Genomic DNA, 27,658 nt, shown 5'->3' on the forward strand with positions numbered 1-27,658 from the left:
CAGGATTTTGCAATTTGTAACTTGCATGAAAAGACAAAATACTCATTTACACAGTTCCACTGAGGCTACCTGATTACTCTGAGTGACATTTAATGGCTATAAAGAATCTTCCTGTGTATGCCAGCTACAAATACTTATCAGAACAAGTGATGAGCTGAGTGATTTCAGGACAAGGAAAAAAAGGGAACTAGACCAGACCCAATCTGGAAAGTAAATCATTAACACCAGCACTTTCAGTAGGTGAGCGTTTCATTCTGTGACTAGGTGAATTTTGATCTCTAAAATCAACACAGCAGAACAGAGGGTGTCGTACTAATGACTCTGTTTACTTACTTTATAATCACACTTATTCAATACATGATTAATGACTACGTGTACAGTAAATCTATAAAACCCAAGGACACAAGGTACCAAGAGGTGTTCTGCTTCATTGTTACTTTGGAGACTAACGTACTTGGTATCAGCTTGATTGGATGGCTTCTCTCAAATCTCCAAAACAGAACAAGGTCTAACTGAAATAGTTTACTGTTACGTTTAGTCTAGGGAAGCTACTGTTTTATCTCAACAGAACTTGAAGACTCATATCAAAATGTATTGTGGAGATTATGTGAGTATAATTATCTGTTCTCTGAAATCTTTCAGAACTTTCCATTCCTCTTGAGTTGTCATCACATATGTTGGGATTTCATTTCCCCCCATTGGTAGAAATTAATCTCAGGTGAAGTTAATTTATTTGTGATTTGGTGTTACTTATATATCACGTGTCTGAAATGAAGATTAAAATGCAAAGAATTATCAGTTCCCGTCTCATAATTTTAGACCTTTCAAGAAAAAACAACTCAAGCCTCCTTATGAGGTTCTATGGGTTTTCTATGCTTGCACTTAGCTGCTGCACAAGAAACTAAATTACATACTATCACCTAACTGTATTAAAAATAAAAATGTGAATTTTTCAGAAGATGCCTACTCTGGCACAGTTTGGTGGGGGGAGAGGGGGGTTAATTTCACAAGGCCATCTATAGCCACATAATGTAACTGAATAGTTTTATCATTTATAGACATTTGGTTTTGTTCATAGTGTGAAAAATATTTTAAAGCAAAGAAATGCTACCTCTACAAGAGCCATAACATGGGAAGAGTTATCAGTGATTTCTCCCCATAAAGAAGTTTTACAATATATTAAATGGTTTCACTAGCACTCTTTCAGAAAGAAACATTTATTAGTGCAATTTTAAATCTCCATTCTGGAAATTACTAGAGGTACTATTTCATGACAACTAAATATGAAACTGCTTTCTGTACCTGGCATACTGATAATCATGTTCTCTAAGGATTTTCTTTTAATTATTTTTAGTAGGAATAACAATTCATTCCTTTCAAAGGCTTTTTTTATGTACATTCCAAACAAATTTACAAATCAATGTAGAATTTCCTAAGGATAAGTATTTTCCCCTTACTTATTTTAATAGAAAGTATAATTGACTAATTACTCCAATCTTACCAGTACAGAATTTCTTCTGATAAAATTATATTGCCTATGTTTGCTTTTCTAAAGTAGTTGTTATTGAATCAGGATTAGTAATACATTTGGTTTTCTGCAGTTTGGGATCTTGCATCCTTTACTAGACAGCAGAGAACTTAAAAGAGATTTTCCTCTTTCTTTTTTTTTATTTTTTTTAGTCACAGTGATTCTGTAATGTACTCCTGATAATTAAAGGAAGACAATAACTCTACCTGAAAAGGGTAGTAGATCAGTTTCAGACAGAGATGTCAAGAAATTCAGTTTCTTCTATGATTTATTGAGACCAATTGTATTTAAATAATTGATACTGCATTTGCATAGAATATGTTGTCTGATATTAATAGTAGTACCTTATAAAAGAATTTACAGAAGAAATTCTTTAAAGCCATTACAATTGGCAATTATCATATTTAGAATAATAATGCAATATTTTGATAGCATTATAAAGAAAATATAATAAGACAATTCTTAACTATGGCAGATGTTTACAACAGGCATGTAGGCTTAATATAATGTAACCATTACACATTAGTCAGCCTAATGAACTACTTGAGCAGAAGGGACACTTAAGTTCCTAATTCTGATCCACTGAATTAACTCAAAATACTCCAAAGTAAATGGTGTTAATACTATCTCTTTATTCCTTCTTCTTCTAAACATTTAAAAGGCACACTGATAAACCCTTTGTTTCTTCATAATCACAGAAACAAGAGAGCAAGGAAGCAACTGTAGACAATGGAGAGCATATCAGTCGCAGGAAAGACAGGAAAACCTGATTACAGGCTTTCTCTGAAAAGTATTGGGATGGATTCTCAGGTTAGGTAAATTTTTCTCTTTATTCCAATTTCCATGTGTTATGGAATGGAAAGGGAGAGAAATTAGGTATTTTTATGAATTAGATCACTGGATCCTAGGAACAGACTTCCCTGCTGAGGCATCCAGACAGAATGGGGACATGTAAGGCAGAGCTGCACATAAACATTCTCCCCTGGATGCCTGCTGGTTCTTCAAGATATAGTTGGTAATGGAGCAGTGGCTGTTTTCTCTGAAGAGAATTGGCAACAAAATAGCAGAAAAATCACTCTAGCAAATCTCAAGCAAGAAAACAGGGCTCGCACAGGACTGAATGGTGAGACTGTGACAATAATTTCTCCTCTAGTCTTCTTAAACACAATTTTAGATTGAGAAAAAGTCTTAAAAACACACTTTAGACTTAGAGATATTTTTCAAGGAATCCCAGAACATTGAATATACCATTAATTCAGAAGCATATTAAAAATTTAAAAAAAAAAAAAATTGGAAGTAGTACTTTCAAAATGTGCTTGGTTCTTAAGATAATCTCCTTTATATTTTATGCTACCCATATTAGTAATTACATACATTATCTGTGAACAATCAGATAGGATGGAGTCCCCCAAGATCAAGAATTTGATGTACAAATTGTGAACAGCAGCAGCCCTGCCAGATTCAGCAATGCAAGGCATCATCATTATAAGAGATTACATACATAAAATGGTTCCCCATAGCACCACAGGTAAAACTACCAGAAATTAGAAAAGATGACATCTGTGAGAGATTCGAGGCTTTGGAGAAAGAATTTTCTATGTTTAGAAGTATCCCTTCCACTACTGTATATTATTGAAATTAAATGTAACACATACAATAAACTCACAGCAAATCAAAATACTCATGAAATTTTTATTTAATAAAGTTGCACACAAAGGATATCTTTGCAAAAGTATAGCTAGCTCATCGCATGTAGTTAGCTAATAAAGAAAGCATTCTATTTTAGAAGATATTCCTTATGGGAAATATTCAGATTAAGGAGTCTGACTTTGACTGTTTGTTATCAGCAAAATGACTTACTGAACAAATATTATTAGAAGGTTATTCACACTTCAGAATGCTTTTTCCATCACAAGATTGAATTGCCTGAATCTACACATCATAATTTGATAAAAGCAGCCTCACCTTTTACTGATACTTTTGTTGAACTGCTTATGACTTTGACCAAAAAAAGCTGTTACTTCCTTGCTCTTTCAGAGAAAGAAGGTAAATTCCAAGTATCATTTTCCAGAGCTATTATAAAATTTTCAGTCCCTTTCCAATCTCTTTTGTTGTTTTGATTCATTCCACCAACACCCCACAAACCTATTCTGTCTGCTCACCTCATTTTGGATCAGATCCTCACAAGAGAGTTAAAAGAACACGTGCAAACGCAGAGAGATATAAAGTGCCCACCTGGGCCACCTCTGTGGAGACAGATTGATGTTTTTGAACATGAGGATATCCTGAGATCAGAAAGAGGAAAAAATACCTTAATGTCAAAAATCATTGAATCACCTCTGTATATTTGCTTGCCTTATCTTTAAGTGCTTGGACAGTTTGTGAGGAGAAAAAGCAAAATATTTGTAATTTTCTTCCTTCTGAAAAAGAGATATCCCCTTCACTAGGATGCTGCAGAGGAAAGACAATATGAGAACTATTTTTCCATGTTTACATACAGCAGCTTGTCCAAACTAACTTAGAAAAAGGCCAAATTGCTCTTGGAAACTACTTTCCTCTGATGCTCTTTGAAGGCATTTTCTTTGTAAAGCAGAAAGCTCTGCTATGCTGAATCCTGTGCTCACAATGAGAGCTCCAGAAAAATGGTGAAAATGTCATGAGGGATGCCGAATCCAGATATCAAAATTTAAAGTCTTTTAAATTGGGCAATTCTTCACATCCTTTCAATGACTGTACCATACATTTCCCCATGTAAAAAAAACCAATTTGGCTCTATTTGTGTGTATTTGTCAATCCACCTGTTCCTACCAGTAACTTTGAACTTTATAGTGAATTTCAATCATATTGGCAGAGAAATGCAATCTCTTCCAAAGTTTCATGAAAAGACTGCTCAGTGGGGATGAGGGAACCAAATTCTATTACCAGTTAAAAAAATACAGCAGTTGAAACTCAGCAGTCATTTATTCCATTTGCCTAGCATTAGCCACACAACACATCCATACTTCAGACTCAGTCACAGGACAAACCATATTTTACTTAACCAGTGGTTGTCTCAGGACCTGATGGCTTGTGAGTGTAGATGGAATAAAGAGGGGAAATTAACTGTATGTAAGAAAACAGAGACAAAATAATCAGGAAAAAACCCAATTGTTTTTGAATGCAGTGTTCACAGAACAAGTTGTATCACAAAACCTTGATCATATATTGTTTTGTATTTCAGGAGAATACACCCTCCTAATAGCCACAAAAGCCACAATCTTACACTCATATTGAGAAACTGAATCTGGTATTGTTTGGCAAGCGAAAGGCCTGCATTTGCACTTTTGAGGGTTTTCAAGTGCAGGAAAGAAAGAAATGTTTTGTTTTCGGTATCCTGACCACTGTACCTAATGAATATGTGAATATAACATATATATTGTATATATCATACATGGATATGCAAATCTAGGAAGAGACACAAAAAATTCATGAGTTTTTACAAGGTTCATTATAAAGGCAGTGCCAACATGCACTATATAAGTCATTAGGATATTTCAAGGATATCTGGGCAAGAGAAGAGTTACAAGACTATCTGTTTAGCCATCATCTTGTGTAAAACAAAACTTTACTTACTTTGTCACAGCTATGTACATTTACACCAATTGAGGACCTAGCCCTTATTTCTCCTGTGTGCTTTTTCAGTCAGCATTTCCCTAAGGCAATATTTAGATATCCCCCACCACCCCTTTATCTTTTAATTAATTACTGTATTTGGCATGAAAGAAATTAATAATGAGCTGTATGCACTGATTTTTATCTTCTTGCAGATGCTCAGAAATTCATCTCTGCAGTTTCAATATTTGCCAATACCCTTTGGAAAGTTACAATTACATTCAAATACTAATGAAATAGTGAATACCTTACTTACTATGGGATCTGTCCTAGATTATTATAAGTAAAACCCATTTCAGTAAGGAGTATTTTTAATGTGATTGATTTATGACTGATAAATCGGCTTACTGTAGCTTCCATACACACATTAAGTTAGTCTTACTGCACATCATAGAACCATTTAGGTTGGAAAAAACCTCTAACATCGACTCCAACCATTAACCTAATAGTGCCAGGTCCACCACTACACTATGACCCAAGTGCCACATCTCCATGCAAATAGACATTCAAACATTTAAATATCCATAACATAAACAACAACTCTAGTATCTGTGCATGTATCAAAGTATGTTGCTTCTAACAGTAAAATCTCTTAGGCTTCTTGTTCATTTTACCTTTGTTAATTTCCTTTTTGGAAAAATGAAAATGCACAAATAAATTGTCCTTGAAGTTCACAGTAGTTTTGTACTGACAATGTACACAATTCTTTCCACTCAATCACATTAAATACACTACTGATCACCAACACAAATTTCAGGGTCTGTACCTGATCCTAAGAAAAGTTTAGAATTCTTCAAAGTGTGTGTCTGGAATTGGCAAATTCCCTATGAATTGACATCCAGAGCATTATGTAAGTTTCTTTATTACTCAATTCCACATTACTGAGTCTAACAGGTGTTTGATAATGTTTCCTTATTTCAAAAATTTTATTGGAGAAATTCCTGTTAATTTCTTTATTTGAAAAAAAAGTATAGAATTATTACGTTGAGTAGAGAGTGGTTAGGCCATCTATCCCAGCACTTGCTCATTAATGGCAGTAGCCAAAAAGTCCCTGAAATTATTAAAATACTTCGAGTTACACTATCCGTGAAACTAGGATAAAGTTCTTGTAATAAGAATGTTAAGTAATCCAACAACGTCCCTGCTCTTCTTAATTTACAAAGATATTTCTGTTACTTTGCCACAGTTTGTTTTACTTGTGTGGATGGGTTGGAGAGCATTGTATTTAGAGAAATTATATTCAGTGAACATACACTCAAACTCTTCTTCTGACATTGCCAAGAGAACAACAATGCAACTTTCACTTCTGTAGATTTAACTTTGCCATGAAGAGCAATTTCTGCTCATCCCTGTAGTAAAACCATCTTAAGGCATAAAGAAGAAAAGTCATGAGGTCATCCTGGTAAGAGCTTAGGGAAGCAAAAGATGTTGCATAAGTAAAACAGAAATGGCCATAGACTCAAAAGAGGTCCTCCTCATGTCAGAGTCCATTACGCTCTCACTAGGCTCTTTTAGATATTTCAGCCATAGAGGCTATAATGTATAATATCAAGTTAAGTGATTTCACACAGGCTTTTCTAGCAGAGTAATACAAAATGTACTGAAAAAATAACCCAAATGTAATATGTATGAGATGCTGTTTGCTTTTTTCCAAATTATTCTGCTACCTTTTTAGTATTTATACTCTGTGCTGGGCTTAGAGGTATTCACTCCTCATGCTGGCCAAGTCAGGGAGACATGCACTCTCTTTCAGTGAAGTCAGGTATAAACATTTATACCAGCAGTTCATCCTCTCAAATGTTGATAGCTACACTCAGTCCCTGTTGTGCTGAGATAAAATAAGCTTTCTTTGCAACAGCTATGGTCAGCCACATCGTGGCATTTTCCCCTGAACTCCATGGGCACACTGCTCCTGCTCAGCTCCACTAAGCCTTCCTCTGTTACAGGGACCAGTGACAGCTGACTTCAGTGGAAATGAATGAAGTGAGATGGCAGTATGTGTAACTACATCCAGGTGTTCAACCAATCCTAAAAATGCCCTGCTTCAAAATGGGGCAGTAGACAATCTCTAGCCAAAAATAACAGAAAGGAACAATCTATTCACATGTATTTGTCTGTTCCCTAATCAAAACTCAATCTGTTGTAATTTCATTCAGTTACCAAATGCCTCTACTGCTCTCTCCCTCAGTTTGTGCAGTGATATACATTGCTGCTAGCTAGTAATTTCCTAGCACATTTAGGCATGGTAAGCCTGTATAATTTTGGAGGAAACATGATTTTAAACATTGGGCCATAAGTTCTGGAAGCAGAACCCCAGCTTTCCTACTACGATGTTGTTTTGATATATTTCCTCAATTTCTTGAGGTATTTCAAACAAAAGAACATTGTAACCACAGATGCTTCTAAAGTATGACAAGATTGTAACAAATCTTTGCAAAACAAAATGCCTGCCACAACGTTCAAGTTTATGTCTCAGTACAGGAGATTATTATAAGTCTTGCTCAACAACCTAAAACTATACCACCATTCCTTTTCCCCAGATAACTACCCCAAAGGGAATTAGAGTGGTCATTTGCCCAGGAAAAGCAAACCTCTTGAATTTCTGCATTATTTTAGAAGCAAGGTTTTGCTGCTCACCTGCTGTGTAGCATCTTGTCACCACAGGACAGTAGTGCTGCTGTCCCAAATGCAGGCTTATTACCTGATGTGCAAACACCAATTCACACACCGAGGTTAGGTATTTCTATTTTTTAATTCTAATTTGCACAAGGTAATGAGCTACATGGTAACCCACAAAAGACCAGATGCCTGATCATCAGAACTTTACAGTGTTAAAAAATTTTAACAAAGACATCAGCATTCACTGGTTAAAAACTACGTAAGTTTTTTGTTAATTAGTAGTCAAACCCCTGCTTGCTAGATATCCCTCTTGCTTCTCATGGTAATTAGTCCACAAGTTCAGCTCTTACCTCCATTTGAGTCTGGGGTCTATGGTGGGAGGGTAGTCACTGAGTGGTCGTCAACTCCCACTGCCAGAATTACCTTTCCTGCAGTTACTGCTCAGTTCTGCTGACTTCACTCCTGGTGTCTCCTGTCCTGACACTCAGTACATCTTGGGATTGTCTTCCCTTTACCTTAAAACAAAAGATCACCCAAGCATGCAAGATTAACAATGCAAATGCTTAATCATAACTGTCCAGCTCTAGCTATTTATTAACAACATAGAAAGAAATTTGCTTCTTTGGTTTAAGTCTTGAGGTGCTCAGATCCTGAGGGGCTTGGTATCAGTGCCACCTGCCATCACAGCACTAAGCACCCATCATCTGTGATAACTGTGGATTGTCTGCGCAACACTTACTTCAGACAGGTGCAGACAGTACTATTCATCCTAGAATCAATCTCTGTCTCCACTGAACTGTCAGCAGTAAATTTCCTTGAGTTTGCCTTCCATGGCAAATATTGCACAGCACTCCAAAAAAAAAAAAAAACAAGGGGGCTACAACTCATAGCAAGGGATAGGCTATTGCTTTGTAATCACATTTAATTCAGACCCCAAATTATCTGAGTTCAGCTCTAAAGATTTGGCCCAGACCTGGTAGAGCCCATATTTCAAAATTTCAATGAAATAAGTTTAATAAGTAATAAACACCTTAACATTTTGAAATGAAGTGTATAAAGAAGGGATGCTTCTGCAGGCTAGTCAAAGACAGAAACTATGAAAGAGATTGCAGAAAAAACTGACAGAGGTTGTGATGGGCATAAATCATCCTAAAGGTAGACTGTGTAAACTCTGCAAAGTAGCAAAGTACTTTCTTCAAGGTACATGACATTGCAACAACTCAGCAAGCTATACCAGCAGTAAGACACCACTAGTTAGGTAAAAATTCCTTCTGGGGACCCTGATAGCATGTATGCTGTAAATCCTAGTTTTCAGTTCAGAGAACTGATACACGTTGGCAGAATGCTGAATTTGTGAAGAAACCCCTCTGAAAATCCAAACACAAGGTACACTGAAAATCCGTATTGTCGCTGTTGAGCAGCTAGCAGAGTAATGAATGCATCGGTTCTCAGTGGCAAGAAGGAATGACCTTTATTGTTTTGATTTTATCACATTTATAGAGTTCTCAAAAGTCACCTCGATTGGTCAGTCAGAAGCCTTCCCCCAGGCCTGATTGGCCAGGCCTGCACTGTCCAAGTTCTGGGACACTGTTCCAAAACATCCAAACTTTATCTTTATTTACAAAAACACAAGAAAACTTCCCATGGGAAAAACTGTGCTAGCCACACCGTATCAAGAATGTCTTCTGTGAAATGGAAAATGAAGTCAAGTACAATGTATACACTGTAAGAAAATTGTAATGAAATTTATTTTATTCACTTTTATTTAAAAAGAAGTTATATTGTACCGCATATTCTAAATTTTTTTACCTGAACCTTCATATTTCACCTGGCTCTACTTAAAAGCATCATGTTTTAGATCCTGGATAAGAGATAGGCATTTACTGGATAAAATTTAATCTATTGATGGTGAGCCTCAAATAATAAGACAGTGAATACTTTATCAAAGAGGTGTTCAGCAACTCTGCTGAACCAAGAGAGAATACAACAAATTCAAAAATGCATTAGTTTGCCTGAAAGATACATCACAAATGCTGTGTTGCCTTTTTTGGTCAAAAATTTACAAGTCTGCAAATCTGTATATTCAAAACTGTCTTTTCTGTGATCAGTTTCTCCATTATATTTTTGTAATTATGCATTCATACAAAGTCCTTTTTTATTTGACTGTTTCATAAATAAATATATATATTCAGAAATTATTCCTACTTACGTCCATTCAAACTGAGAATGCTTTGAAAACCACTTTTACTAATGTTTCACTCCAAGGACTATGCAGGAATCCACTCTTAAAGCATTTAGTAAGTTAATCACTTATGTCTAATTTTAGCACAAGTATCATAAACACTGAAAAGATCAGTAATTTAGTTGTTCATTTTGTGACACCACAAACCTGGACATGTGAAAGGAAATACTTTGAGATAACTGATCTTTACAGGAATTGAGGATGTACAAAGCTGATGCAGAGATGAAGAGTCAGCACCACTATTTTAAATTAGACTCAAATAAGTGTACAGCCTATATTTTCTCTTCTCCTCATCTCCACCCTTGTGACCAGTGAGGGCTGTTATGAATTCCCAGTTTCTGAAGCTGATATCTGTGGATTCCTATCCTATACATATATTAGGTGCCAAGTGAGGCCCAGGGTACACAGACAATTCTCACACTGATAAAGGAAGATGTGATGGAGCATATCTTAAGGATGATTCTGCAATTCATTTTAGATACAACAACATATATCAGTCTAAAGAAATTTGCTTAAGTGTCAATGTGTCCTCTACAGCTAACATTCATCTTCCTATTTCCAAAACATTTTTTTTTCTCAGCAACTTCCCAACTGTTTTATAAGTAAAAAGGCCCTACATACTTCATGTTCAGTTGTAAAAGCTGGACCTTCTATTTAAATGATGAACAAACTGCAGGAGGATGTTTGTCTACTGAGAAGTACTCCTTTATGTACAGGCATACTGACCTATTAGTACTTTTTAAAGTAACTCCTCCAAAAATCTGAAATTTCTGACCATGCACTCTTTTTCTCACTGCCACAGATAAATTGTTCCTACCTTTGCTTGGTGGGTCTAAAGTAATGATCAAATGTATCAAGAAATGGTGTCTTCCTTCTCATCTAAAATACACAATTCTTGTTTGGTGCTCTTTAATTCCTCTACTTAGATTTCAAGCCAGGCAAGTATGACTAGTGGCCATGCACAAAACTTGTGTGTATGTCCTTACTACTGAAGGCACAATGTAAAAAATACTTTCAAGTGTATGTAAAGCAAGCAAACAAAAAAATTAGTTAGTGTAATCCATGTAAGTCCCGATTCTAGGAAGTATTTGTAAAAATACTCCATATTTCCAAAATATATCCCATTTTTCTTTGAAATGGAAATATAAAGTTAATGGTGTCATTTTAATCAGATGTACTGACTGAGTCCAGGAATCATAATAAAACAGAACCTTTATACTTTGTACATTGGGTAAAGCAGATAGAAATCTCAGATGAACTGAAGAGGTTAATCAGGAGACAAAGCTACGTATCCGTCAATGTCAGTTATTTTCTTGTTTGTATTGGTCTGTGATTCTATTAAAATTAGTTCTGTTAATTATTCAGAGATTTCTTAAAAAGAATAAGAAAAAACACATGAAGTAAGTATCACTGAGAATGAGCTGATAGTATTTTAATCAGTTACAAAGCAACTAGAAAAATTGTGTTGCCTTCTACATGGCACATCTCAAAGCTATCTCACACTTAGCAGTAACATCATTGCTTTGATAAATCACTAGGTTAGCAAGCAATCTATGGATCTCATTCATCATTTTTTCACTAGTCCTTTCAAATCAGAAATACCATGAAGAATAAATACTGAAGACTGTCGAGGATACCATGAATTAACTTTGAAATATAAAATAATTATTTTCGAAAAAAAGGTTGGTAAAGGGAGAGACATTAAAATGTGGTTACATTTTATTGGAAACCATTTTTTTCTTCCTGTTCAGGCCTAACTCATGCTAGGGGCAACTTCCTCAAATATCAGCTGTCTTCCTAGGGTTAACTGCAAGTTTAAGTTCAGTTTCATAAATTAAAATTTTTACATCCTGCTCCACCATGAAGCGAATGAAATTTAAAGTTATGATTGCTGGTTTTCAACAGAATTACGTATACAATATTAGAAATGTAAAATGCCTCAAGTAAAGTCTGCTTTTTCCCTTTGTAGACACAAGGAACAATTCTTCCTGCTCCAAATTTTAATCCTGTAATGGATGCCCAGCTGCTAGGAGGAGCCCTACAGGGAATTAGTGAGTATCTTCACCAATTCTGACACCAATTTCCTCTTTTTCAGAAGGCTCTCATAAAACAACAAACATTAGGCAAAATACTCATAAAATTCAGTATCACCACTTATCTGTTGATTCTTCAAGGAGTCACAATAAGGCACACTGATGATGCCCAAATAAATAATTTGCATTTACAGGAACTAAGAGTTGATTAAGATTAATCCAGAATCCATACCAACACTTACAGTAATTAAGAGTTCATTAAGAAAACAAGAAAAATAAAACAGAATTCTGTGTTACATCACTAGAGTGAGGGCCAAGAAATGAAAGGATTTTAGTCGCAACTTTGACAATAAACTGCTACCAAGGTCTGCTAAGTCTCTTAATCAGTCATCAAGAAATAAAAATAAATGGAGTAGTAAGTTTAAAGAATTTATTATCTTTGCAATTTTTTATTTCAGTGTTTGTTTCAAAACCCTTTGGTTCACAAAAGCATTTTTCTCTGTTCAGATTTATGTATTTTCCTGTTGAATCTTGTTGGTATTGCTGAGGGTCAAAATATTGATCTATTTTTTTACTATCTGAAACATTTTCCTCCCTTTAAAATTGTTTTCTGTATCAGAGCTTTTATACCCCTTGGGCTTTTCACAAGGTTTTACAGCATGAAATCTTGCATTCTGTTTTCAGTTTCTTTAATGAAAATGTGAGGGCTCAGACTTAATGTCAAATGAACCACAGTGAGTATTATTGATCAAAGAGAATATGAAGTATCTTTATGACTAAGTTGGCTACAGATGAAAAGTTTCAAACATCTTCCTACACTTCAGATAGTGCTTTTAAGGTAATGTTGCTAACATGAAAATATAGAGATGATATTCTTCATTTAATACTCTAAGTACAATCACATTAACCTTGATTTTAGTCTTCCTATCAAAGTACAAGGAAAAAGTTCTAATTTAAAGGACAATTGACAAAATAAACAGCTCAGCTTCAGAGGAGGTTAAGTTACCACATCCTTTACAGGCCCTGACACCCTGACCCTCAACCCTGCACATGGCACTCATGAGGATGTTCAGTCCCATTGATACCAGTGGTACTACACTAGTGAATAAAGCTTTATATTTATGTTTTATAATGTTTCCTGGATCTGGAGTCTTCTTAGTTTTTAGTATAGAGACTATATAAGCTGTAAAGAATCCTAATGATAACTATTTTCTGAAAAGTAAAAAGAAAGTGTTACCGATAGTATCCCAACCCATAGGATGCAAAAAACCATTTTAAAATTCTAAAATAAATTTCTGAATATGCTGATAATATTATTTTTCATAAGCAATAATACTTATTCATTACAGAAGTTTAGTAGCATGTTCTAGCTATCAAGCAAACTATCATATGTAACCTTCAATAAAATGCCCTTGAAAATGGGGTAAAATACTATTTTTTAAAACTTCATAACTTATTTTATACAGTTCCTCTGAAATTATAACTTTGGGTTTTCTATGGTCTAAATGGTCTAAAAGCAATGTGTCATCCCCATAAAGGAGATCCCTAATCTTCAAATGACAATTTAATCAATATCAAGAGAGCACACAAGTATGACGTCCAAGGCTCAGACACAAATCCTGCTACTGGGCCTAGCTCTGAACAAATGAAAACCCCTGTTTTACTGATGTTTTCAAATCCATTGAGAGCTGATGGTGCATCTGGTAATTACAGATTGCTTCCGTTTTTGATGGTATCACCCTAGCAAGTGTAAAATACATAAGCATAGTAAATGTAATTGATGTTGGTAAATGCTAGTAGGACATTAGTGTCTTGGTCAAGTTTTTCAAGAAATTAGAATAATGTTCTTAAACAAAACATGAACAATCACAAATGCAAGTAAATAACACCACTTTAATTTAGACTCTGTGTCATTTCCTTTACAGGCTGTGAAAAAGATGTGTTGATTGATATTCTAACTCAGCGCTGCAACTCGCAGCGGCTCATGATTGCCCAGGCCTACAGAGACATGTACGGCAGGGTATGACAGAAGCCCTTTGTACTTTCACTACTTCCTTCTCTCCTGTCTGCTATGCATCTCTTAGCCCTTCTCTCAGGTCAGCCAATGGAACCAAATGCCTGTCAGACAGCTGCCTAGCACCGACAGGATGGCACACAACTTTGCTCATTGGCTATTGATACCTCTGATGGTATCAGATTGTCATTTCTACTTCAGAAGTATGTCTGCCACACATAGAATTAGAAAAGGGTATGGAAAGTTCCTTCTTCTACAGTCCATGCTTCTCTATTGACCAGCCTAAAATTTCTGAATGGACATATTTCTTTTGGGGGGGTTCTGAAATATATTTTTCCAGTTTTTGGAATAAATAATAAAATAGTACTGTAACCAAAGAAAAACACCACAGAAAGGTTTACAGGCTCTTTATTTTACTCACATAATGATTAATGTTCACATCTCAAGCACTGACATTCTCACACCTTGTTCAATCTAATTCCATCCATACACTACGAACAATACTCATCTGAGCTGCTTAATGTAAAATGTATGAATCTTTGACAGGTGTTTAAAAATGTTAAGACATAAAAAGTTACTTTTTAAAAAGAATTTATTTTATCCATACTTACTGTACATAACAACATAATTTTTATTATACGAGTTCTTAAGCGTACACAGAGGTAGATATCCTCATTCTATTTCCAGATCTACTATGGCTAACCAACTAACTTTGGGAAGTTGCAATGCCTGCATTTTCCTTAGTTACTACAGCTATATAAGGACCAAAATAATAGCAACACCTTTTGCAAAATTCCTGTGAAAGTGATGAAAAATGCTGCAACTAGATACTATTGGATTAAATTGACGAGACATGCCCTTCCCTTGAAAGAAGCCAGACAAACACTTAAAACAAAATCCAGTTTTCTTCATTTCCTGAAGCCTGTAAAACTAAGGGCTCACTGGAAAATTCTTTGAAGGTCAGTGTCTGCTTGCCATTGAATTGATCAGCATGAGTGAGAACAGTGAGTTTGCACAAATGTTACCACAGAACTACCTCTCTTAATTAGGGTTAACTACAAATGGCTCATTCAAAAACTCCACATTATGTGGTGCTCTTACACCACCAGTTCACTAACCAGCAGAGGAGTGTATTTTTTTTTTTTTTTTTTTTTTTTTGGATAGCCAAGAAGTTTTCTAGAGACAACCTTTGTGCCAACTCTATACCAAAATACCTCAAAACTGTTGAGCCCTAAATAAGCCCTAACACCCACTTACTCTCCTAGAACTGGAGGAAAAAGAGCTGGATTCAATCAGTGCAGTGGATTGATTTGTGTTTTTACCCACCTCCAGGAAACCAATTACTTTATTTGGACTGTTAGAAAAAATCAAGCACACAATAATTGTGATATTTTCAGATGTAGCCTTGAATAGATGAGTATGTTTTAAACAGAAAATAAAAGAACAGTAACTGAAATCACAGTTATCCACCTTCCAAAGACAGTGACAATGACTGAAATCAGTGCAACTAAATTATTAACAAATTTTTTTCAATTATGAGGTATTTATTAGGTTACCCTCACACAAACAAACATCACAAGTTCAATGTTCATCCATGCAATATTCCACACTGAATTTTAATTTTACTTATAGAAAACTAAAGTATCTCAAGCTACCCAAAGGTGCCTGTGACATAAAGCACCCAAGACCATTCTTTCCAAGTGTTCATTTATCTCCTTCATCACTGGATAGTCCTCTACCCGCTCCATAGCAGCTGGCTGGTTTGTTTTAACCTTTTCCAAAAAGTGTATCAACTGGACCTATCACTCTAACAAGGGAAAATATTTTAAAGCTCCATATCATGTTATTAATTTCTACTCTCTGATACATGAAGATGACCTAGAGATAACACAATATCACAATAAATTGGCAAATGTCCTTCAGGATTGGAGTTATTTCATATTCACAGAGAACAATTATTGACTTGCTCATCACTGATCTAGTTGGTTTTTCTTTTCAAATCAAAAATAAAAATTTAACAAACAAATCCCTATGAAAACACAGCACCTTTAAATTCATAATTCCTTCAGCCATAGGAGTCAACCTGAAGTGCTATAAAGCCATTGGACAAAGACCTAAAGATCTAGAAGAAAGAAAAAATTAAAGAAAACCTCAGATGTCCTTTTTAAGAATTTCAGTCTCTAAATCTATGAAATAATAGAAAGAATAATAATAATAATAGAATAGAATAATAATAATAATAGAAAGGAAAGGCAAGCAGACTGTTTTCATATTCCAGCAATGGGCTACAGAATATTCTAAAACTCACAAACATACTGCAATACCCCCACAATTTTAATTCAAATGAATTCATTAAGCACTGGGTACACTTTACAGTGCAAGATACATCATGATACTCTTGACAGTTTCCAGAAAAAAACCCACCAAGAACATCATGTATCTTGCTTTGAATTGCTGCACTTTGTGGTTTGAAAGATAATTTAGCACACACAGCACTTCCCTAGCTGTAATTTGTCCTACTGGTTATTGCATTGAGCAAATGTGCCATTTGGCAGTCCCAGTTTCTGAGTGGTAAACACTGCAGGACAGAGAAGACACACGGCAAGGCAACAGCAGTTTTAACCTTGTCAGTTCAATTAATGGTAAACCTGTTGTTCCAATCCTCTTCCCTCTTTATTTCACTTCAGTCTGCTCAATATGGTAGCCACTATGACCATTTATTAGACAAATGTAAACTGTGACACATTAGAAGGAGAGAAATACAAAAAAAAGAAAGACCTGAACTAGCTGCATGATTCAGACATACAGAGAAGCTTTAAGATTCCTTCTCACAATTAGCCTTCAAGAATTTCTTACAGCAAAGATGATTAGGAAATTAAAATAATGAAAACTTAGAGTTGTCTTTATTATTTTTGATACTTCCCTTAGTTCTGATTGCAGGAGTAATTTTTAAGTAGCATCCATTTGTATTATTAATCCATTTTCCCACAGGCAGGTTTTCAGAAGTAAAATGTCTTAATTAATTAATTTCTACTCCATGTGTGATTTAGTGGTTGTCAAATGAATCCAGTGTGCATTCACTGACGACTGTTTATATTTCTTCATCATAAATTTAATTTTTAACGTGCATATGTTGTCCTTCATTACGACTCTAGCTATTAAGTTAATTATATGCAGAAATGTATCAAAATCAAAGTACAGTACTGAAAAAAATACAGCTCTGAAAACATAATAGGTTATATCATGGGAACTGTTTCTGGCATGCCTTTCAACTCAGGCATAGACTGGAACATATCTGACAGGTGTCTAGTGCTGCACACAAAATATCTAAAAAAAAAAAAAAGAAAGGATTGCACAAGTGTCCTCAATCGGAAACATCAATAGTAAGCTAACAAGCTTTTGGCATTTGTGGTGTTTTGAAGGATGCTACTGGGAATGGGAAGAATGGGGAGGAAACTCTGATCCATAACTCAGTTACCTGGCAAGAAAGAACTGAAAAACAGGGCGAAAGGGGGTTTCTTATTAATACAGCAGCTATCAAAAGTAGTGAATTCAGTTTGAACATACAATATATCTGAATAGAAGCACATAACCTTCCAGCAATCCAAAGCCAAAATTTTTATGTATTAGAAGCAATACCGATAATTTTTTTAAATTATTCACATGGTAACACTGAAAAAAGCACAAGAAATCACCTGTGTTCTATGAGATTCATCTTCCAAAGGTGCTTACCTCTCTCAGCTTTGCACAGGGAATACATTAAGGGAAGCTGCAGATGCCCTGCTGTGATATTGTTTTCCAAGACTTTAAGTGATAGTTACACTTTAACACCTGGATTTTCTTCTCTGTTCTAAAGTACTGAAAACCAACAATCCATTATGGTTTACTGGCTTGCGCACCTATTCTCATCTTGCCCATACTAGCAGAACAAGCAGGTACTATTTAAAAGAATCCTTTTTTCACTTAATCTTGGCCAGAATTCATCTTTGACAGTTCTTCCTTAATAATTTACAGAGAAAACCACTAATATTTTTTACGCTGTCTTAATAAAGTGTGGCTATTGAGATAATCCTCTCTGGGCATTTTCTTTTTCTTTTCTAGGATCTGGTAACAGACCTAAAAGAGAACCTCTCTCATCACTTCAAAGAAGTTATGGTTGGCTTGATGTATCCACCTGCCTCCTATGATGCCCACGAGCTTTGGCATGCCTTGAAGGTAATTTTCAGATCCCACATTGCTTAAATCTATGCACTTTTTAGTACTCCTGATATGTCTTTATTATGGTTGGCATTAAAAGGATTGTGAAATATCATTGCTAAAAAAGGAATCATGTATTTTATTAACATTATTGACAAGATTGACATTTTTTTTTCCTAAATGTGGATCAAAGTTGAACTTTCTTTTAGTATTCTACCTTGATCTGGATCTTTATGGCCAAGTTAAAAAAAAAAACCAACAAAAACAGGCCATGTGTATCTATGGGCTTTAATGTTCTTCCATTCTCCCAAATGCAAAATACTCATCAACACTATACATGTGTGTATCAGAAGCAGTATATGCACCACATCTTATGTCAACTGAAGTTTAAAGAATTAATTCAAATCCCGTGGGAAAATAAAGTGAGTTGCAGCACTGCATGTATGGCCATGATGCTTTCCTTTAATACCGAGTCCTATGCTAGATATTACAGACTGTTTCGTTCCTAACTAAATTTAAAAAAAAAAAAAGAAAGAGAAGAGGAAGATGGAAGACCAATATAATAACTGTGCTCATGTCTACTTCAGATTTCCAGAATGCTTTCTAGGAATGTATGCTCAATCTCTAATGTACATGCTGAAATTCAGATTAAGTAGAAACATATTTGAAACACAGGGTTTTATTACTGAAGTCATTTAAACAGGAAGACTATGCAAAAGTACACTCTGCAGAGACTGCTATTATTTTGTTATTCCTGATAAGGACAGCATTGCCTTCTCCTAAAAATTCTGGTTTCTACGACACAACATCTTTTCATATTTACTTCTTTCCACACAGGGAGTAGACACAGAAGAAAACTGTCTAATTGACATATTAGCCTCAAGATCAAATATGGAGATCTTCCAGATGAAAGAAGCCTACCTAATGCGTAAGGCTTTTTAACAAATGCACAGTAGCACTTGTACCATGTGTGTTCTGGAGGTATTAGCACACGTGAAGGAACAGAACTACAAAAATGACTCCTCAATACCAACTGGTCCCCTTCCCCATCCTCTCCCATAACTATATACAAAAGGTCGAAGCAATGTGGGTGGATGGACTGGTGAGCAGGGACAGAGGCTGAGGGCCCCAGCAGGGCCAGACAGACATGCCAGCCCCACGGCCAGGCCCTTGTGTAGGACCTGCCCAGGTTACAGTGGAATAGACACCATAGAAAATGGACAAGTATTTGAAGCCCAGTTATCCTTTATTTGATAATCTTCATTTGTACTATTCAGACCATGTTCATTTGTGTTTAGATTATATGTTTGTGGTTTAACCTAGAATATAATACTGATCTTCAACAAGATATCGATTCTGAGACTTCAGGTCACTTCAGAGATACACTCATGAACCTTGCTCAGGTATTGTAAAAACAAATAGTATGACTTACACTTCTGAAAGATTCATAATGAATTTCAACAGTATTTGATAAGTTTTACATTTTAAAGTGATTGTAATTAAAGCTAGTTCAATAGGATTGCACTTTTGAACATGAGACAGGAGGAAAGCTGATGAGGAAGAGAAACTGAATTCCTTCATCTACTCTGACTTAGATTTTGGCTATCAGATGGAGGCAAAGGTAAACAGATTATTTTATAAAGTGTTTAATAATATAATATATTTAATTTATAAAAGTCAACTGCTGTCCCTCGGCTCCATCTGTCTCATCTCAAAAGCAGTCTACTTGCATGTAGAAATGAGATCATCATTTTTAAAACGTGCATCTTTTCTGATTTGTCTGAGACAAACAAATTTTATTCTATTCTAGGGTATATTTTGGGTATTCTCTTTCTTTGGGTATTAATTGAAATATAATTTCTACAATTTAAAATATAATTATACAAATGTTACTGGAAACAGTGGGCATTTCACTCATGTACAGTATTATAATAGTTCTTTTATTGTTCACTTGCCTGTCTTTATTTCCTTTGTTTTCTTGTGTATGTAATTTCACGCAGTCATTCCATCATAATTTACTTCAAATAATTTCTTACTACTATAAATTTCACTGTGTGAAATTCTCACCATTTAATTAAAATGTAAATTACCATTTTTAACAAAAAAGAACTACAAATACGTCATTCTACAAGCTGACAGGCAACACCTAATTTTAATCCTCCCCTTCACATTTACGGTAACATGACTGTAAATTTTAAACTGAATTGCTTCAAACACATATTATTAAGGGGTCATTACATGAGCTTGAGATTTTTAAGAGTTCTGCAACCAAAATTCATTTGTATCCTTACAAGATTACTGTGGTTAAAAAAGCAATTCCAAAAGTACTGTGCTCCTCTCTTTTTCTGACTACATAATTCAGATCATAGTGTGTTTACTAAAGAATTTCACTTGTTTTATGTAACTGAAAAGCTATTAAATGTATGGGAAAATTAGAAGTATTCTTTTGCAGTTTGTGTATCAAAGTTGTCAAAAAATTTCCTAGTCTCGAATCTTAATTTTAGACAACAATTATGAGCAAGCAAAATCTCCATTATTTGATGAGCTTGCTCCTATGGTTTATGCAGGAAAAAAAACCATTGAGAAAAGATTATTCTGGTAATACATATATTGATAAGAACTAATCAGTGAATGATAAGTGTTACTCTTATCCTTGTTTTCCCCTCAGAGTTATGTATTAGTATAAGCAATATAACATCCATAATTCTGAAGGTGGTGGGATTGTGGAGGTTAAGTAAAAGCTTATCCAAAATAGGACTAAAAATGGGATAGGTTTACCCAGTTCCTCCACTTTTTCCTCTCACAAGACTGTTTGTCATTCCAGAGTTCCTCTTATTAAAGAAAATTAAGACATAGTGTGACAGCTTGAAGATCTTTTCTACATTTGCAAATTCAACAATGGAATATACTGATCCAACCTAAAAGCCTATATATGTTATCTCAAGTAACACAACATAGCTTCATATACAGAGAACTTTCTATTCCTACAGTGGTTTGGGATTTAACTTTTGAAGAAAATGTATCTCTTTTTTCCCTCAGGGAACAAGAATGGAAGGATATGCAGACCCTTCCACAGCTGCTCAGGATGCAATGGTATATATGCTCACATGTGAATTCCTCAAACATTAAAGAAACCCCAAAAAACAAATGTTGAAAAGTGATTTAGTAATTATTTAAAATATTGTGCTCTTTTTTCTTCCTTTTTCTGATACATTAGATTCTATGGGAAGCATGTCAGCAGAAGACAGGCGAACACAAAAATATGCTGCAAATGATTCTCTGCAACAGAAGTCCCCAGCAATTGTGGATGGGTAATCCAGCAGTTCAGCTGTTTGAACACAGAGTGGAAAGGAAAAATATGACTCACTAATAAAACCATGCTTTGCATACCAAGACAGTCAGCGTCCAGCAGGACATTGGCCTGAAACCTAAGTGTGAACTGTTGGAACTCTCAGACTCCCACTGATGATAATGGGAATTTGGAAGTAATGCAAAACTGAACTTTGCCTGATGAATACCGACAGCTGTAGACAGAACAGGCAGGCATCAGGATGCCTAATAACCCAGGGAAGAATGCATGACCAAAGAAAGGCAAATGCTACAGCTGCACTGAGTTTACACGTGGCACAACAGGATGAGAGAGATTTTTCTTAACTATTTTATTCATTTTTCCTAAGCAACTCTTATGAGAGGAAACACCTTGGGAGAGCTAGATGGTGTATTTTCAACAAATGTTTGTATGTGAAAACACATACAAGCTTTTCCCCAGGAATTTCATAGAAGATTTTGATGGGAGCACTTCAGTGTTCACATCCACTCTCCTGTAATGAACAAAACCACAGAAACATAAGGGCCACTTTTATTTAAAACAGAAAATCAGACATAGCTACAGATTGCAAGAAATTTATGTGAGCTCATCCAAACATTCCATTGCAGAAAAGAAACCTACTGTATCTGTTTGGCAACAAGTTTGAGTTTCTGCTCTACAGTGGAAAAACATTCTGTCTGCTGACAAGTTTATCACTGTGCAGCCAGCTGTATTTCTTATGTCAACTTCCGACAGTAGCTTAGGGCTATTTTGCTATCATGAATCAACAAATTCATTCAGCTGGTGATGATAGGATTAACACACCTGCTTTATGTTTTGCTCTCTTCCTGAGATGTGAGGGCTCTGCCTGTACTGTTTCCTCCATAAGTTTTGCAGTAAGCAATGAGCTAAAAAATTCTCCTTCTCTAAAGGAGAAAGCACATCCTATATATTTTCATGTCTGGATACCTGCACCATGCAGCAAGTGTGCATGTCATGCAAGCCATGGCTTCTTGTCACAATCCGTGAATCTCAGAGTTTAATCCAAACTGAGCAAGGAAGGTGTCTTACTAACATGACATTCTTACAAGTTTCATGAACAGATGCTGCTAGATACATGATGTTCTTTCTTTTTATACTGTAGACTGAAGAACCCAGGGGCAGAATGTCCTAGAAGCCAGGTTTCAGGCTACTCATTTAGATTGTCTGAGCTGGGGAATATAAACATGATGAAACACTGAGAATAATAAGGGGGAAAATAAACTCAGTAGTGATAGTACTGGTGAGAAGCAAGGAAGAAAACAAAAATGCAAGTTGATCATTATTAATGAATAGTGAATAAATAGAATAAAACAAGATTTTTTTTTTTTCCCCATGAAGTTTTCCAGGAGTTCCAAAATATCTCTGGGCAAGACATAGTAGATGCCATTAATGAATGCTACGATGGGTACTTTCAAGAATTACTGGTTGCGATAGGTAATGTAAAGATAATATTTTTAATAGCAGCAATCTCTTAATAAATATCTAGTATGTTACCTCTTGTGCATCAAGAATATTATTTTTCTGATATTTTATCCATTTTAATCTCCTATATAGTGCAATTAAACTTTCAGAGATAATTAGAAAATTTTAACTACTTTCCCATGTTTGTGTAAATCTAAAAATGTATCTATGCAGCAGTAGCTCCTGACTGAGCAGAACTAGTATCTAATTTTTATTTGATAACAAATTCTGTGTGATCAATGATATCACTGATTTCCAACTGATTTTACACATATTAAATAACCAGCAAAGTTTTCAGGACTTTGGTGGTATATAAACAAGTTTCAAGCTTTATGTACATTTGTCTTTCATTTATAGAATAAGGATAAAAATATTTCTACAAATAAGACATGCGAGTGTATTAACTGATATTTAATAGTCCCTTCAACGCAACATCAGTGAGGACCCACTCAAAACAAATACCAAACTTTAAAAATTATAAATATATATTAGTGAATATTGGTAGCTTAACTTTAACCTGAGGCATGGACAGCACTATGCAGCTTTATATTTCAAGGAGCCCAAAGCCAAAAGAAATTGCTTTATAATAACCTTCTGTTTGTATGTTGGAACTCTTCCCTCCTAGTTCTCTGCATTCGTGACAAGCCTTCCTACTTTGCCTACCGGCTTTATAATGCAATCCATGTAAGTAGTCATTCCTCTTGACATATCATAAAAAGCAACTTCCCTATTTTGTTTGTTTCATTGATTATTCTTAAACAAGTACTTACAAATCTGTCTCTTCAATCTTTAAGGTGTGATCACATGTTTTAAAGCTCTTGGCACCTACATATATTTCAAAGCAGTAGTGCCTAACAACTAGTGCAACAGTTAGAATTCAGCAGTAAAAGTAAAAGGTCAAATATTTAGATACCTTTAAAAAAATATGTCTGGTCATTTTCTTTTTCATTGAAGACACTTCTTTTCTATGGATGTTATCTCCCCCTGCTGTGCAGAACTCCATGTGCACCTTTCTTACTATGTAATTTTTTGTCTCTAGAGATTTAATGAGTATGAGTAAAAATTAAATAATAAATTAATTTTACTTAAAGACAAATGGTCATATTTCGTTGTAGGACTTCATGCAGATTCTTTTTTTTGTGTGTGTGCTAACTTATTTTAACTTTTTATTGCCACTAGATGTCCCCCTTCTCCACATAATTACAATATGAAAATTTATTTAGAAACAGTTAAAATAAAATGCACCCGGACACAAGCTATGTAAATTATAAATCTATGGTTAAAAATCTCACCGAATTCACGTGGCAGCAGCTGTTGTGAAATAGATTGTTGGCGTAATTATAGTTTGTATGGATTCCACAATGACAGTCACAACTGCTACCCACAAAATAAATTCTTAAGAACACTGACAAAAGTTCATCAGATTTCCTTTTTTAAAAGTTTCAGTGCATGGATAAGTAAGTGAAAAATCTGCAGGATAAAACCCTTACATGCTTGGACTTCTTTTAAGTCAAGGATAATATTATGGGTATATTTTACATATCGTATATACTTATATATCTTCTATGGGTGTATTTTATCTTTATCTATTAAACATTAATATGAGTGTACACAGGCAAACACATATCGTCCAACTGTCAAGTTTCCTCTCATCTTCTTTTTTCATTTTAGGACTTTGGGTTTCACAATAAAACAGTTATTAGGATTCTCATTGCCAGGAGTGAGATTGACTTGATGAACATACGACAGCGATACAAAGAGAGATATGGGAAATCACTCTTCCATGACATTAAAGTAAGTTTTTACAAACTGTTGCATATATTCAGCACTGGTATCACACAGACTGCGCCACTCTGTTTAACCATTTGGTTTAAAACAAAACAAAAAAGCAAGGTGCAAAAACAAGAGGGCATTTTCAGTGCCTCAATTTGATTTAAGGGAGCAGAGAATTCTCAACTCACTCTCTGTGATTTTATCCCTCCCCAATGCAAAATGTGTATATAAATAGGGCATGAAAATGTGTGCTGAACGAGAGTTTGTATTAATAGTTTCTACACCAATTGATAACATTTCTTGTTGTTCTGCAAAGCTAGGCTGATACCACTTTTGTGCAAAACTGAAATAATTATCTGGTTTTATCTTTGTGCTTAGATAATACCTTCATAAACCCTGTTCCTCTTGTAGTCCTGGTCTGTATCTTAAAACAAAACTTTGAAACTGTTTAATTGTACAAAAAAATGATTCTTGCTAAGACACTACCTTTTTTTATGTCCTTATAGTTCAAGATGTGCAACAACTTTATGAAATCACTCATGATTTTTTGGTATTGAACTTGAGAAGTAATAAACAGATTTGATTCAGCCTTTCAAAGGTAGATTGTTTCTAGGTGCCCAAGCAACCAAAGGCCAAGACTTGTCAAATCTAAAAAATCTCAGCCTGGAATCCTTATGAAAACAATGTAATGTTTTACAAAACCTTACAGTAGTCTAGTTCTTGTCACATGCCAAGAAAAAAAAATTTCAGAAAACATATAGTCACAGAAATTTTTCTTTTTTTTTTTCTTTGCAGCATTTTGCTTCAGGGCATTATGAAAGTGCTTTACTTGCTATCTGTGCTGGTGATACAGAAGATTATTAAGTAAGAAGAGGAACTCTGAAGGCTGTGCAAACCTATTTTAAATAGAAATTGAAGCTATATGCAATGCATTAACTATAAGAGATCCCTATTTCACATATTAGAACAGCAAAATCTGTACTGTACATTTGCTAATATTAATTCTTTCTTGAGACTGGAAAATATTTTGGCAGGAACATGGTTTTATCCCTAGTTCTAATTAGTATTTCTGGTTTTATGATTAATGTAAATTAATGGAGCAGTGGTAAAATTACTCTACGTAACCATTTGTTTACCATTTAGTGTCACAACACCCCAAACATTTATCAGCAGGCTCTGGGAGAATTTATTCACTTCCATGCTGGAGAGAAAAAAATATTTTGCTTTATTTACTTTTAGCGAGAGGATTTCTTCCTTTAAGGAATTGTTTTCTTCTCTTTCCTACTTCTTATATCTCTGATGTTCTTGAGCATTACTGTTTTACTTACTACCAGACTAAACATCTGCCCCTGCCTATTATCAGTCACTCACCAGAGTGTTTTTGTATTCTCTTTCATTTAGCTCACATACCTAATGGCATTTCTCCTATTCTGTCTCAAACAGAAGTAAAAATTAGAATCAAGTGCCCCATCCACTCCAGTGCCATGCACTGGAAAACTTGGACAATGAAGCACTACTTAGCTTTGAGCAGAGAAGTTCCAGAGGATCAAACTCTGAATTCCATTTTTACCTATCTCATTCTAACCATTAATTAAATACTGACCTTCAGAGCATGGAGGTATGTCCAGGACGCCCTAGGTGGTATTATTCAGGAATTGACTATTAATGGGTAACATTGCACCTACAAGTGAGGCTGAAGGACAATCTGGTAGCATCTAGTGACAGCAACTCCCAGCGCAGTGAGGAAAGGAGGCAGACCCGGCCTCGAGTCCTCATGCTACAGGAAAACCAGGCGCTGCTTTTAAATATCCCGGGTCTGTGCAGGGCAGCCTATCCATGAGACTTCCCAGCCCGGGCCCATGTACCTCCTGCCAGCCTCTTAGGGCAATTGAAGTGAGGGAAAGTGTGGTGATGTTCACTGAAATACCTGCCGTGGCTTTTCCTCCTGCCGCCACAAGGTGTCCAGCTGGTCACAGACCCTCTAGGTGTTCTTAGAGAGGCACGTTCTGCAGGTGCAGTTCCGTGTCACTGAATAAAATGCTACAGAAAGGTACACAAACGTGATTGTTTTTGTGCCGTTCGCACCTGTCCCTCCCCTCAGCCTCTGGAAATAACACCAATTACAGCGTATCTGGCTTCTTTGCAAATACTGACTTCATGCTATAAAGACATTAATTTATAATAAACTTATAATTTCTTTCAAACCTCTCTTCAGTTTGACTCATTTCCAAACACTTCGGGCGAACAGTAAAATTGTTAAGCTAGAACTTTGGGAGGAAAGGTTCTGGGAGTAAAACAAAATGGGGGGGGGGGGGACAACGAGCTGAGCACTCTCCCAATTTCTCAACTGTAACATAATTCTATACCAAACTTATGATTTTGCAACTGTAGCTGGAGGTAGCTCCCAACAGCCGTACCTTGGCACTGTGGAGTCACTTAGTTTTAACTGTGCAGGTTTGCAGCAAAAACGACCCTTCTCAGGACTGCCAAAGCTCAGCGCTCCCACTGCTGCCCACAGAGCAGGTCCTCAGCTCCCCCCACAGCACCCGAGCCGGGAGCGCCGCGCAGCTCCCGTCACAAAATGGCGGCGGCGGCGCTAGGACCCCGCGGCGCGCGGCACTCGCGCACGGGGCAGGAGGCGGGGCCCAGGCTGCTCTGCCCCGCCCCCGCGCCCTTGCCTGCTTCTATTGGAGAAGGACGATGTCAATCTCGCGCTTCCGCCTATCGCCGGCGCGCTTCTCCTCGCCCCGCCCCCCGGCGGGGCGGCGCTCCTTGGGAAGTTGACGGCTGG

At 35.8% G+C, this 27,658-nt stretch overlaps 1 protein-coding gene and 1 long non-coding RNA gene across 3 annotated transcripts; one reads left to right on the top strand and one right to left on the bottom strand.

The window, feature by feature from the left end:
- The first annotated feature begins 409 nt into the window (after nt 1–409).
- ANXA10 (annexin A10) lies at nt 410–27,071 on the top strand. Its single transcript, XM_085058646.1, has 12 exons — nt 410–607; nt 12,010–12,091; nt 13,999–14,093; nt 18,189–18,302; nt 19,122–19,212; nt 19,608–19,687; nt 21,324–21,377; nt 21,502–21,595; nt 22,972–23,067; nt 23,720–23,778; nt 24,766–24,888; nt 25,663–27,071. Exons 1-12 carry the CDS (start codon nt 590–592, stop codon nt 25,729–25,731), a joined length of 975 nt encoding a protein of 324 aa, XP_084914772.1. The 5' UTR covers nt 410–589; the 3' UTR covers nt 25,732–27,071.
- Nucleotides 18,620–27,620, bottom strand: LOC146438225 (uncharacterized). 2 transcript variants are annotated; one of them, XR_014851702.1, is made up of 4 exons: nt 27,285–27,620; nt 26,239–26,907; nt 24,008–24,129; nt 18,620–21,115 (listed from the first exon to the last, which is right to left on the bottom strand). It is a non-coding gene; the product is annotated as an uncharacterized LOC146438225 (long non-coding RNA). The 2 variants fall into 2 exon arrangements; XR_014851703.1 differs by lacking the exon at nt 18,620–21,115 and adding an exon at nt 21,126–22,105 and having other exon boundaries at nt 22,417–24,129.
- Between the last annotated feature and the right edge of the window lie 38 nt (nt 27,621–27,658).

Source organism: Lichenostomus cassidix, chromosome 4 (genome assembly GCF_008360975.1).
Source record: "Lichenostomus cassidix isolate B80296 chromosome 4, HeHo_3.0, whole genome shotgun sequence".
NCBI classification, from domain to species: Eukaryota; Metazoa; Chordata; class Aves; order Passeriformes; family Meliphagidae; genus Lichenostomus; species Lichenostomus cassidix.